General features: G+C 44.0%; 2 protein-coding genes across 7 annotated transcripts in view; one reads left to right on the forward strand and one right to left on the reverse strand.

Moving 5' to 3' along the window:
* Nucleotides 1–1,219: 1,219 nt before the first annotated feature.
* On the reverse strand, nucleotides 1,220–6,100 carry SERF1B (small EDRK-rich factor 1B). 3 transcript variants are annotated; one of them, XM_003134027.6, is made up of 3 exons: nucleotides 5,941–6,100; nucleotides 5,054–5,162; nucleotides 1,220–1,482 (listed from the first exon to the last, which is right to left on the reverse strand). In XM_003134027.6, exons 1-3 carry the CDS (start codon nucleotides 5,945–5,947, stop codon nucleotides 1,410–1,412), a joined length of 189 nt encoding a protein of 62 aa, XP_003134075.3. In that variant the 5' UTR covers nucleotides 5,948–6,100; the 3' UTR covers nucleotides 1,220–1,409. The 3 variants fall into 3 exon arrangements, with proteins under 3 accessions (XP_003134075.3, XP_084858584.1, XP_020932521.1); XM_085002458.1 differs by having other exon boundaries at nucleotides 5,569–6,100; XM_021076862.2 differs by lacking the exon at nucleotides 5,941–6,100 and adding an exon at nucleotides 5,752–5,824.
* A 3,721-nt stretch (nucleotides 6,101–9,821) lies between these two features.
* The window catches only part of BDP1 (B double prime 1, subunit of RNA polymerase III transcription initiation factor IIIB), a 108,302-nt gene continuing 104,075 nt past the window's right edge, over nucleotides 9,822–14,048 (forward strand). For all 4 annotated transcript variants that reach the window (XM_005672526.4, XM_085002421.1, XM_005672527.4 and 1 more), the window contains exon 1: nucleotides 9,822–10,269. In XM_005672526.4, the coding sequence (XP_005672583.3) occupies nucleotides 10,058–10,269 (212 nt within the window). In that variant the 5' untranslated portion in view covers nucleotides 9,822–10,057. The remainder of the gene's footprint in view (nucleotides 10,270–14,048) is intronic.

Below are 14,048 nucleotides of genomic sequence, written 5' to 3' on the forward strand. Positions count from 1 at the left end.
ATAACCAAGTGGGATGTGTCCCAGGGATGCAAGGGTGGTTCAATATCTACAAATACATCAATGTGATATATCATATTAACAAATTTAAGAATAAAAAATCTCATCATATAAATACAGAAGAAACTTCTCACAAAATTCAGCACCCATTTATCATAAAAACTCTCAACAAAGAAGTTATAGAGGGAATACACCTCAACATAATTAAGGCCATATATGGCTAACTAATAGCTAACATCATACACCATATTTAAAAGCTGAAAGCTTTTTCTCTAAAACTCAGAAAAAGGTAAGAATGCCCACTCTTGCCTCTGTGATTCAACATAGACATCCTAAATTTTGTTGCAATCCTAAAGTGCTCTAAAAAAATGAAGTCCATTTTTTTTTTTTTTTTTTTTTTTTGTCTTTTTGTCTTTTTGCCTTTTCTAGGTCCGCTCCCCCGGCATATGGAGGTTCCCAGGTTAGGGGTCGAATCGGATCTGTAGCCACCGGCCTACACCACAACCACAGCAACGCAAGATCCAGGCCGAGTCTTCAGCTCACTGCAACACTGGATCCTTAACCCACTGAGCAAGGCCAGCGATCGAACCCACAACTTCATGGTTCCTAGTCGGTTTCGTTAACCACTGCGCCACAAAGGCAACTCCAAAAAATAAAGTCTATTTTAAAAAGGCACTTATTCCAAAAAATTTTAAAGCTGAAAGTAGAACTCTTCCTGAGACCTCATTTAGCTTACGTTCATTTAGTTGCTATTCTAGGTGGTTTGTACTATTTTTTGTAAATTATTTCAAGCAAATTAGTTGATTACAAAGCAATGAGATAAATGTATCTTAAATTCCATTATACAGTAAAGTTGACTTTAAAGATTTACTTTAACAAAGTTTACAACAAAGAGTCTAGATTTATATATGAGACCCTGTTACCTGATCATATTATCTTTTTAAGAAATTATATAAGGAGTTCCTGCTGTGGTTCAGCAGTAACAAACCCAACTAGTATCCATGAGGACAAGGGTTCATTCCCTGGCCCTACTCAGCAGGTTAAGGATCTGGCATTGCTGTGGACTGCAGGGTAGGTCACAGATAAGGCTGTGGTATAGCCAGCAGCTGCAGTTCCAATTCCACCCCTCGCCTGGGAACTTCCATGGGCTTTGGTGCTAAAAGAAAAAATAACAAATTATATAAATGCTCACTGCTGATAAAAAATAATATTCACCAGTATGTCACATGCATGGTTAGTGTTTTATTCTTTGAAGAATGTTTCTGAAACATCACACTAAGGCTGAAAGGTAAAGTTTAGAATATTTTCATAAGGATATAACATATGTACTGACTGTTCACTCTACAAAATCTTGATCATGGAGCTTATGATACACCTAGTTAGCAGTAGCACCCAAGTGTTCCAAATAGTCATCATTTTTCTCTTGTCTGCATAGATTTCTTCTCATTGGCTGCCTTCTGCTTTTGTTGCATGATCTCAGAGTCCCTATGAAGGTGGAAAAAGCTGTTAAGTTGTTACAGAAAAATTGATTTTATGATCTCACTTGCTTTCTTTCTTTTTTTCTTTTTAGGGCGGCACTCGAGGCACGCGGAGGTTCCCAGGCTAGGGGTCGAATCGGAGCTGCAACCACTGGCCTACGCCAGAACGACAGCAACACTTGATCCAAGCCTCCACTGCAGCTTACATCACAGCTCACAGCAACGCCGGATCCTTAACCCATTCAGTATACCAGAAGACAAATTAAAAGAAGATACAGGAGGTCCCATTGTGGCTCAGTGGTAATGAACCCGAGTAGTATCCATGTGGATGCGGGTTTAATCCTTGGCCTTGCTCAGTGGGTTAAGGATCCAGCGTTGATGTGGGCTGTGGCGTAGGTCGCAGATGAAGGCAGATCAGATCCTGTGTTACTGTGGCTGTGGTGTAGGCTGGCAGCTGTAGCTTTGATTCGAGCCCTAGTCTGGGAACTTCCACAGGCTATAGGTGAGGCCCTAAAAAGTAAAAGAAAAAAAATAAAATAAAATAAAAGATACAAACTTTGACGTCTGTCCATTTTCATGGATGTAGATAGAATGGAAAGGCAAAGAATGGAAAGGCTTTGAAGTCAAATCTTATTTTAAATATAATTTCTACTGTTGTCATGACTTTGGGTAAATAATTTTCAAGCCCTTTCTTTTTCTTTCTTTCTTTCTTTCTTTTTTTTTTTTTGGTCTTTTTAGGGCTGTACCCAAGGCATATGGAGGTTCCCAGGCTGGGGGCTGAATTGGAGCTGTAGCTGCCAGCCTACGCCACAGCCACAGCCATGTAAGATCTGAGCCAAGTCTGCGACCTACACCACAGCTCACGACAAATGCCGATCCATAACCCACTGAGCGAGGCCAGGGATCAAACCCGAAACCTCAGGGTTACTAGTCAGATTCGTTTCTGCTGAGCTACAATGGAAACTCCAAGCCCTTTCAAAACTATAGTAACACACATCAGGACTGTTTTGGGGAACACATATACACACTGCCTTGATGCATGGCAGCTAAGTGCAGAAATAATGGCAAAGTTACTCTTTTTTTTTTTTTTTTTTTTTTGTCTTTTTGCTATTTCTTGGGCTACTCCCGCGGCATATGGAGATTCCCAGGCTAGGGGTCTAATCGGAGCTGTAGCCACCGGCCTACACCAGAACCACAGCAACGCGGGATCCAAGCCGCGTCTGCAACCTACACCACAGCTCACGGCAACGCCGGATCGTTAACCCACTGAGCAAGGGCAGGGACGAATCCTAGTCGGATTCGTTAACCACTGCGCCACGACGGGAACTCCTGCAAAGTTACTCTTAATTGTCAACAAAACTAACCCACAATAATTTTTTTTTTCCTGAAAGAAGAGGGCATTTCAGAAGTCCTCTAGATATCCTAACTAGTACCTCTGATTAGGACACAAATGTCATGAAGCAATTCAGTTTCTTATAAGCTAAAAAGCCCAATAGCTAGTGATGGAAAATGGATTACACTAAAAAAAAGCAGGATATTCAGGATATATTCTTAACCCTCTATGCCTTTGACTGAATCTCCACATACAGTGAACTAGAACCTGAATACCTGGGCTAGATGGCCCATGAGCTCATCTTTAAAAATATATCAAATGGCTATGTTTTCAACACCGACTATGGGTCAAGCACTTTTCTGGCTCTGAATTAACTCTCACAACAACTTTGAGTTATCATCCTTGTTTCAGATTTTAAAAATAAGTTAAAGGCTTAGAGCTAAATACTTTCTCCCCCAAAATCGCATAAAAACCAAGATCTGTACAACTTCGAAGTCCAGGCTCTTTCCTGTGCTGTTATTGCATACATTTAGTATTAGATTTTAATGCAAGATGAGTAGCTCTAATGTATCAGTAAGACACTTATGCAAAGAAAATGGTAAAAACCTTGAACCTCATTAAACTCAGAGTGCACATCAGAATCACATGGGGAGCTTTTAATGTCAGGTTTAACTTAAGTACAATAAAATTTACCTAGAGCAGTTTTTAATCTATTTTTTTTTGTCTTTTTGTTTTTTCTAGGGCCACACCCATGGCATATGGAGGTTCCCAGGTTAGGGGTCTATTCAGGCTGCTGGCCTACACCACAGCCACAGCAATGCCGGATCCTTAACCCACTGAGCAAGGGCAGGGACCGAACCCGAAACCTCATGGTTCCTAGTCGGATTCATTAACCACTGTGCCACGACGGGAACTCCCAAATTTATTTATCTTTATTTTTTGGTCTTTTTGTCTTTTTAGGGCCACACCCATGGCATATGAAGATCCCAGGCTAGCGGTCTAATTGGAGCTGCTGTTGCCGGCCTACGCCACAGCCACAGCAACACCAGATCCAAGCCGCATCTGCAACCTACACCACAGCTCACGGCAACAGCAGATCCCCAACCCACTTAAGCCTACAGCACCCGGTATGCCCAGACGGTCTCCCATTCAAGTGCTAACCAGGCTTGACCCTGCTTATCTTCCGAGATCAGACGTGATGGCACACGTTCAAGGTGGCACGGCTATAGACTAGAGCAGTTTTTAATGCCCAACCCCAGACCAGTTTAAATCAGGACCAGGTGTAGGGCACAGGCCTGAGCAGAAGTGAAGGTTTCTCAGGTGATTCTAATGTGCAGCCAGGCTTGAGGACCACAGAGAAGACATACTGAAGCCTGTGTAGTCAATTATTCGCCTAACCTCCAAGTTCCACATGGACAACAAAATTTTAGAATAAAATTAAATTTGACTTTTTTTAGAAACATGAATCCTTTTCCTTGAGCTTAAGTGGCAGTCTCAAAGTATTTCTGTAGCAGTTTTATATTATTTGTCACTTAGAGTCATATATGTCAAAGCACCTGCATTGACACCTGTGCACCTGCATTCTCTCCAATTCAATGGATCTTCAGACATCAGTACAGCTATATATGCTGTGTCTCTTTCAGAACAGTTATCCATATAATTGGTGACCTGTCATTCAGACTAGTGGGTAGGATGTCTGCTTTGAAAATGTTTGTCCTAGGAGTTCCTGTTGTGGCTCAGCAGTTAACGAAACTGCCTCATATCTGTGAGGACATGGATTAGATCCCTGACCTTGCTCAGTGGTTAAGGATCCCTCCTTGCCCTGAGCTGTGGTGTAGGTTGGCAGCTGCAGCTCTGATTCAACCCCTAGCCTGGGAACCTCCATATGCCGTGGGTGAGGCACAAAAAAAAAAAAAAAAAGGAAAAAGAAAAAGAAAAAGATAATGTTTATCCTTAGCACCCAACAATGGAAGCTAAATGAAATTCACATGGTTATGGTAAAGTTGCATAAGACTTTCTGCAAAACAAATTGCAGTTTGAGAGCTTTAAATTCTTCATCCATGAGTTGGAATAATGACTGCCCCATAATACAGTGTTAGCATGCCTGGTGCACAACATATACTGAGCTGTTGCCCTCTTCTGCAGATTAGGCCTAATTCTACTAAGGATTTAAAAAATAAAAAATGCTTTCCATTCTCCAATATGAAAACTTCCGTGACTTGAGAATTCCTTTAGTATCACTTACCTCTGTTTTCTCTGAGAAGTAGTCAAGCTATCCTCTTTTCTTTTTCCCTTAGTAATTTCCTGCGATTTCTTCATGTTTTTCTGGCGGGCAAGTTCTCGTTGATTTCCACCTAGGAAGACAGTCATGCTATTTTCCCATCTACAAAATTAATAATTCCATTCTAAGGCCTTTATTTAAATGCATCTGAAGTTTGCTTTTTAAGTGGTAAGCCAGCAAAGAATGGCCTTGAATGGTGTTCCTGGATCTGACGACAAGGAGGAAGCTAAGAGGTAAACACTTAAGGTCTTAAGAATATTATTATACTAGTTAAGGTGTTCACTACCTATAAATACCAGATCTCTTCAAACAGGCATTCCAGTTGTCTGTCTATATGGGCCAGTATTTCAAAATAAGTTCTGGCTTTTGAGAAGTGTGGGTGGAGAGTGAAAGATACATCACAGACCACATCTCACACAAGTTGGCCCACGATAATTCAATTGTTAAGCAAGCGAAGACAGATGCTACTAAAACATTACCTGCAAGGGCCAAACAAAAGAACGAGGGAAGAGACTCAGAATTCCTGGTCCTCATTAGGCCTCTCGACTTTTTAAGTATTAAGCACCAGCTATAAGTCACCTCCAAAATAAGACCCCTCCCAGGGCTGCCATCTCCAGGGAGGTGCTCCTTGCTGTGTAAACTTGTATCGGAGGGGCAGATACCTGTCCGACCTTTCAGGCTGGACCGGAGCCAACCTTCCCTCTCTCCCATCTCACTGCAAACCGGGTCCCCACTGCGCCGGACAGAACGGGTTTCACCAGCCGGCCCCCGCCTCCCGCCCGCTGGGCCTCTGCGCTAGACTTCCTAGCCCGACGCTCCCTGCGGCTTCCTCTACCGGTCTGCACACTCACGGGCCATGCTGACCACTGAGCTTGGAAGAGAGCTACTTAGAAAAACAACGACTTCGCACGCTCAGCAGCCGTGCCCACTGGTAGATCTGAGAGACAGAGCCCGCGGCGGCGGGATACTCCTGAGAGAGGTCGACCGCCCCGCCCACCAAGCCCAGACAGCAGCCGGCTTGGCCGGAGAGGGACTGCGCCTGCGCGGCCGCTGGCGGCGGGGCGGGGGTGCGGTGCGTGGGTGCGGGGCGGTGCGGTCCCTGGCGCGGGCCGCGGATCCGCCGCAGCGGAGAGTAGTGTGCTGCCAGGGTCGTTCCGCCGTGCAAGTTTGGTAGAGTTCAGAAAGCGGGCCTGTGTCTGAGAGAGGGATAGGCGTGTGTGGACTTTCCTCTCTGCGTACAGCGAACTGGGGCTTGACCAGCCCCCATTTTTGGGGTAGCGACATTAAAAGTTAGAATATCTAGGAGTTCCCGCTGTGGCGTAGCGGGTTAAGGAGCCCGTGTTGTGTCTGCAGCGGAAGGGGTTGGATCCTCTATTCCGCAGCAGTGGGTTAAGAATCTGGAAACAAATGTGGCATAGGTCTCGACTGCGGCTCAAATTTGCCGCTGGTCCAAGAACTTCCATATGTCCTGGGCGATCTTTCATCACGTTTCAGAGGGGAGAAAGAGAGGAAGGGGACAGAATAGATAGATTGAATGTTAGCTCTGCGAAAGGTGGTATTGGCCCCTTACTTCTTTATTCACCCATCAAGCTTGCAAGGTGGTCTTAATTGTTCTCGTTTTTTTGGAAGAAGCAACTGAGACTGAGACCAGAAGCGACAGATCTACTAGGCAGGGAGCAGTGCAGTGAGGCAGAAGTGAGATTCAAGTTGAAAACAGACTCTCTCAAGTCTGTTCATTTCCTATTTTATCCCAATGCTTTGTCAGGGTGGACAGTACTTTGGGAGTTCCGTGGCTCTGTGCTTGGGTTGTGTGATGGGGAAAGAATGGAAGGGAATGTAGTATTACCAGGAATTCAGAATAGCCTAGAATTACCTTAAACCTACTGAAAAGCGGTGGAGCATCTGTCATGGCTAGATGCAGACATGTAAAGATGCTTGGTATTTATTATCTTCATCTATTCTGTTAATTGTTACAAACTGAAAAATGGGTAGAGTTAGTCTGGACACCCTAAAATTATCCTATTTTGTAAGGCTTTTAATTTGTTGGTTATTATTTTTTTCATTTTTTATTTTTTGTCTTATGAAAGTTCCCAGGCTAGGGGTTGAATCAGAGCTGTAGCTGCCTGCCTAGGCCAGAGCCACAGCAACACAGGATCTGAGCTGCGTCTGCAACCTACACCACATCTCACGGCAATGCCGATCCTTAACCCACTGAGCGAGGCCAGGGATCAAACCCTCGTCCTCATGGATACCAGTCGGATTCTTTTCTGCTGTGCCATAACAGGAACTCCTTCCTTGTGTACTTTTTTTTTTTTTTTTTTTATGGCGGTTCCCAGGCTAGGGGTCCAATCAGAGATACAGGTTCTGGCCTACGCCCTGGCCACAGTGACTTGGAATCCGAGTGGCATCTGTGACCTCTGACCCTGAACCCGGCATCCTCATGGATGCTAGTTGGGTTGCTAACCTCTGAGCCATGATGGGAACTCCTGTACTTTTTAATGTGGCTGTAATACCTGCTCAAAAATTACTATAGTTAGGAGTTCCCATTGTGGTGCAGCGGAAACGAATTTGCCTAGGAACCATGAGGTTGCGGGTTCAATCCCTGGCCTCACTCAGTGGGTTAAGGATTCAGTGTTGCCATGAGCTGTGGTGTAGGCTGCAGACACAGCTTGGATCCCTCCTTGCTGTGACTGTAGTGTAGGCCAGCAGCTGTAGGTCCAATTCGACCCCTAGCCAGGAACCTCCATATGCTGTAAATGAGGCCCTAAAAAGAAAAAAAAATTATTATAGTTGAGACTTTATAAGTTAATGCGAGCATTTTTAATCTGCTTCAGGAAGGAGCAGTAGGGCAATAAACAAGGCATTCTGAAGAGAAGAGGAAGATTCAACAAATGAACAAGACAATATAAGAATTTTTAAATACAATGACACAAATTTAGAGGGTAATATGACAGAAATTAATGAGAGGTTGGCTTACATTATGTAGGGTAGTACAGGAACTCCTCTAAAATTAGAAGGAAAATGTCTGGAGATGAAACTGGCTCTATGGATTATGGGCCAGTGTTTGAACCTGCAATACAAGTCCCCTGACTCATGGAAAACAGAAGCCTGACTTCCTTTTTGGAAGGAGAAGAAAATTCTACAAGAACACCTGTTACATTAATAACAAAATGCCTGGGGAATAAAACCTTGAACTGATTGAAAAGATTGCTAGGTCATCTAGAAAGAGAGACAATTTTAGATGTTTTTGAGAATAGGAAGGCAAGAGTGAAAGCATAGAGAAGAGAAGGCTATACTGTAGGCTCCCTCCGGCACTCTGAACAGCGACTTCAAACACACCTAAAGAAGCTCAAGAACTTGACAAAAATAATTCCTGCCAAAAATATCTCAGGAATATTAGAGTTACTGCCAGAACCAAACAGCTCTGTACAGCATATTCTGGTATAAACAGAAGGCACTGGCCTTTCTTACCCAAGAGTCTATGGCAGTCCCAGTTCTGCAGGTAAAAAAGTAAGTAATAACTGAGATTAAATCTCCTGTTTGTAAAGGGATGGAAACAGAGTCAGATTTAATTTTACTATTAAATATATAAAATCATAAGATTTTTGATACACATCCAAGTTTGTAAAGTCTTAAGAGTGTCATAGTAATTTTAAGTCTCTAGTTATCTCTGGCAGACACGCTCAACTTTTTTTTTTCCCCCTTAGGGCAGCACCTGTGGCATATGGAAGGCACACTGAAGCTGCCAGCCTACTGAAGCTGCCCACCTACTGCCACTGCTGGATCCAGCCGCATCTGCTTCCTAGGCAGCAGCTTGCAGGATCCTTAACTCACAGAGCTAGGCTAGGGAAGGAACCAGCCTCCCAATGGATACTAGTGGGGTTCGTTCTATTTGTTTGTTTATTTATTTATTTATCTTTGTAGTTCACAAATTTTCCTTATTTTTAATTTTTTTCATTTATAGTGATTTTTATTTTTTCCATTATAGCTGGTTTACACTGTTCTGTCAATTTTCTACTGTACAGCAAGTTGACCCGGTTACACATACATGTATACATTCTTTTTTCTCACATCATCGTGCTCCATCATAAGTGACTAGACATAGTTACTGCTGAGGTTCTTAACCCGTGGAGCCACAACAAGAACTCCTCAATTTAGAATTTTTAAGGCTGGAGTTCCCATCGTGGCGCAGTGGTTAACGAATCCGACTAGGAACCATGAGGTTGAGGGTTCGGTCCCTGCCCCTGCTCAGTGGGTTAACGATCCAGCGTTGCCATGAGCTGTGGTGTAGGTTGCAGACGCGGCTCGGATCCAGCGTTGCTGTGGCTCTGGTGTAGGCTGGTGGCTGCAGCTCCGATTCAGCCCCTAGCCTGGGAACCTCCATATGCCGCGGGAGCGGCCCAAGAAATAGCAAAAAAAAAAAAAAAAAAAGAATTTTTAAGGCTTAGAGACGTGCTGATGAGCAGGCAGTGCTCTACAGAATCCTCTACAAACAAAAACGGCCAGCGACTTTAAGAGTTTTGTAAAAGTCTGAGCTGATAGATTGACTACCTCTTCTTTTGAACAATTCCTAAGGAGAGCGAAGAGCACGCCAGCGCTGCTTCTCATTTCCCGTTCTCAGATAACCCAGGCTCCAGAGCTTGACAGTTACCATGGCTCCGGGCGCTCTACGTCTTACGCCATCCGGCGGCGTTGGGTGATGACGCAGTCAGTTCCGGCGCCCTCCGAGGGCGGGGATTCAAGGTGCTGAGGGAAACTTGGCAATTAGTGTAGTAGGGTCATGAAGAAGAGGCGGCGGCGGGAGATCCGAGGCGGCGGCGGGAGCGTGAAACTGCGGTAGCTGTCTGTTCGGCTGGTAGTGTGGCTCTGTGGCAAGAGCGTAGTTCTTAAACTCCTCTCTGGGCAGCAGCCGGGGCTCGGGGCTGAGAGCGGCCGTGGGGCCGCCTCCCCGGGCCCCCTGGCTCCGCCATGTTCCGCAGGGCACGCCTTAGCGTGAAGCCGAATGTCAGGCCTGGAGCGGGCGCCAGGGGCTCCACTGCCCCCAATCCCCAGCGTGAACAAGAGGCTCCCAGGCCGCCAGAGCCTGCCGCGGCCTCTGTCCCGAAGCCAGCGGAACCTACAGATGTGCCTCCGGTGGATTCTGGGGAGGCAGAACCTCAAGAAAAGACTCCCAAGAGCAGGTAAGGACTTGCAGAGGCAGCGTTTTCGTCTACTCCTCCCTTGTCGTGTCACCTGGAAGCGGAGTAAAGAAACTTTATGAATAAGTACTCTTTCGCTTGCACTAAGCCTGGCAGTTGAGACCGCCGAACACACTGCAAACTGCAGTTGGTCACTCTGACCACACGGTGTGGGAAGCGTGGATTTTGTTACCGAGTATAGATTCTTTGAGACGGGACCATGTCTTCAAGCGGTGGCGGGAGGAATCCGCACATAACAGTTATGAGGTGAAGAATATCCACATGTAGTCATTGGAGCGTTTAGATCACCACGGTTTTCATTCTTTTGGAATACTTTGCTGGTGTAAGTTTTTAAAAAAATATTAAAAACAATTATTCTTAAAAGAAGAGGAGTGTTACTTGATTCTACATTATGTCAACGGAAAGGAAGTCTGGTTATTTGTTTTAATTTGAGGCTGTGGCCCTTTAGCTATAGTGACCATGTTTTCTGAACAGAAAAGCATGTGTCATGTACTACATTTGGATTCAGAATTCTTCTCCTTAACAATTCATGGATTTCGCCCAGGCAGAGTTTTTTCATATGCAAAATGTGGATAACATAACCTGCTTTGGAGAGTTATTGTAAAAATTAAAGATAACTGATATAAACTGTCTTGCATAGAACATGGCAGAATAGTTACCTACCTTTAGGTGTTTAAAGGTGATGGAACAAAGTAATTAAAGTTAAGACATGTTGAGTTACTAATGGTCTCTGATTTTTTTTTTTTTTTTTTTTTTAGGGCCACCCCTGCCGCATTTGGAAGTTCCCAGGCTAGGGACTAAATTGGAGCTGTAGCTGCCAGGCTACACCACAGACACAGCAACCCGGATCCAAGCCACATCTGTGACCTACACCACAGCTCATGGCAACACTGGATCCTTAACCCACTGAGCAAGGCCAGGGATCCTGCATCCTCATGGATACTAGTCAGGTTCGAAACCCATGGAGCCACAATGGGAACTCCCTGATCTCTGTTTTTATACTCTAAATATGAGGAAACCAAGGAAAACCAACCCCATTAAATGACAGTGAGATGGCATAAATTTTTTTTCTATTGTGATAGGAAGGTGACGATTTTACTCCTTTCTTTTTTGGTTTGATTTTTTCTGTTGGCCTTAATTGGTGCTGGGTATAGAATGTTATTTTGATAGCTTAGTGATGCTTAGTAATTTCCAAGTTTCTTACAAGAATTTATTTCACAATTTCTCCCAATAATGGACTACAAATACCAGTTACTGTTAAAGTAATAAAGTTTACAGAGATTCTGTTAACTACATGTGAATGCATGATTATCGATAATATAAGTGTAGTCTTGAGACATTTAAGATTAAGGGTATTGCTTTCATAGAGTAGACATTTAGTAAATATACTTTGTTTTTTATCCTTTTTTAAGTGGGTCTTTACTTTTTTTTTTTTTTTTTTTTTTTTTTGCTATTTCTTGGGCCGCTCCCGAGGCATATGGAGGTTCCCAGGCTAGGGGTCTAATCAGAGCTGTAGCTGCCAGCCTATGCCAGAGCCACAGCAACGCAGGATCCGAGCCGTGTCTGCAACCTACGCAGGATCCGAGCCGTGTCTGCAACCTACACCACAGCTCACGGCAAAGGCAGATCATTAACCCACTGAGCAAGGGCAGGGATCGAACCCGCAACCTCATGGTTCCTAGTCGGATTCGTTAGCCACTGCGCCACGACGGGAACTCCTAAGTGGGTCTTTACTAATTGTAAAAACCTATAGGGTGTATGTTTTGTCCTTTTATGCATTCAACTTAACTGGATAAAATGCAGGTGGTATCACATTATTAGGGCTGAGATAAGGGTTTAATTTGGATACTTTCTGGAAAGGTTATTTTATAGGTTTAGGCATATTCCACTTTTATATTAAACTAATCCTAACATGAAAACAGTAGACTGCTTTTATTTATTTTTCTTTTTGGCCACAAGGTACAGCAGCTTAAAGTAGGATCTCAGTTCTCAGACCAGGGATTGAACCTGGGTCCCAGAGGCAAAAGTGCTGAATAGTAACCATTACACCAACAGGGAACTCCCTGGTTTTAATTCTTGACTTATATCCTCTTAAGGCCATTCCTGAAATATTATATCTAGTCTAAACTATAATATATATAATTTCCAGGGACTTACTACTTTCTTTAAGTGAAGAGTTTATTTATTTTTATTTTTATTTATTTTGTCTTTTTAGGGCCGTACCTGAGGCATTTGGAGGTTCCCGGGCTAGGAGTCAAATCTGAGCTGTAGTTGCTGATTTATACCACAGACAGCAACGCCAGATTCGAGCCGAGTCTGCGACCTACACCACAGGTCACGGCAACGCCTGATCTTTAACCCGCTGAGCAGGGCCACGGATTGAACCTGCATCCTCATGGATACTAGTCAGATTCACTTCCACTGAGCCACAATGGGAACTCCAAGAGTTTATTTTGATAGCTGAATAAGTAGAGTTATACCTGACAAAAGATAAATGATTTCTCTCTTGAACAGAATTTGGTTTGATTGATGTAGCTCAATATCTTCAAATAACTGCAATAGAAATATTTCAGAAGGTTGACATTTTGTATGTTTGGTTTGACCGATTCCAAGTTGATAGATAATTAAAGTAAAATGCCAGTAATTTAAATCAGTTTTAAGAGGGTGTCTTTATAGATTATAAACTTAATTTTAAAAAAACAGCGCTCATTTGGTCATCTCTTGGGGTATAGCAGGTTTAAGGATCCGGTGTTGTCATTGCACATCTTGGGTCACTACCGTGGGTGGGTTCAGTCCCTGGCCCAGCAGCTTCCACATGCTGCAGGCACGGCCAAATAAATAAAACAACCCTCATTTAATGGTGTACAGTGTGTAAAAACACTGAATCACTGTACTGTACACCAGAATCTAATCTAATATGGTAAATCAGCCTATATTTCAGGAGTTCCTGTTGTGTCACAACAGATTAAGAATCCAACTGGTATCTATGAGGATGTGGGTTCTGTGCCTAGACTCACTCAGTGGGTTAAGGATCCTGTGTTGCTGAAAGCTGTGGCATAGATCAAAGACGTGGCTTATATCCCACATTGCTGTGGCTGCAGTGTAGGCTGGCAGATGTAGCTCCAATTTGACCCCTAGCCTGGGAACTTCCATATGCTGTGGGTGCGGCCCTTAAAAAAAAAAAAAAAAGGAAAAAATCTATACTTCAATAAAAAAACTTTTCTTTAAATTTATCAGAAGAAAAAGGGGAGTTCCTGTCATGACTCAGTGGTTAAGGAATCCGACTAGGAACCATGAGGTTGCGGGTTCGGTCCCTGCCCTTGCTCAGCGGGTTAAGGATCTGGTGTTGCCGTGAGCTGTGGTGTAGGTTGCAGACTTGGCTCCGATCCCGAGTTGCTGTGGCTCTGGCATAGGCCGGCAGCTATAGCTCTGATTAGACCCCTAGCCGGGGAGCCTCCATATGCCACGGGAAGAGGCCCAAGAAATGGCAAAAAGACAAAAAAAAAAAAAAAAAAAAAAAGAAGGGAAAAAAAAAACCTTGGAGTTCCCCAGTGGCTCAGTGGGTTAAGTATCGGGTTGTCACTGCTAGGGCTTGTTGCTGCAATTGAATCAAAGCTGCAGCTGCCAGCCTATGCAGCAGCCACAGCAACTTGGAATCCAAGCTGCATCTGCTTGTGGCAACGCTGGTTGCCACCTCAGCTTGTGGCAACGCTGGTCCTTAACCCACTGAGTGAGGCCAGGGATCGAACCTGCATCCTTGT

The sequence above is a fragment of the Sus scrofa genome, chromosome 16 (genome assembly GCF_054392235.1).
Source record: "Sus scrofa isolate SSC_HxYL_T2T_F1_AM1 chromosome 16, Sscrofa_HxYL_maternal_Yorkshire_Landrace_v2.0, whole genome shotgun sequence".
Lineage (NCBI taxonomy): Eukaryota > Metazoa > Chordata > Mammalia > Artiodactyla > Suidae > Sus > Sus scrofa.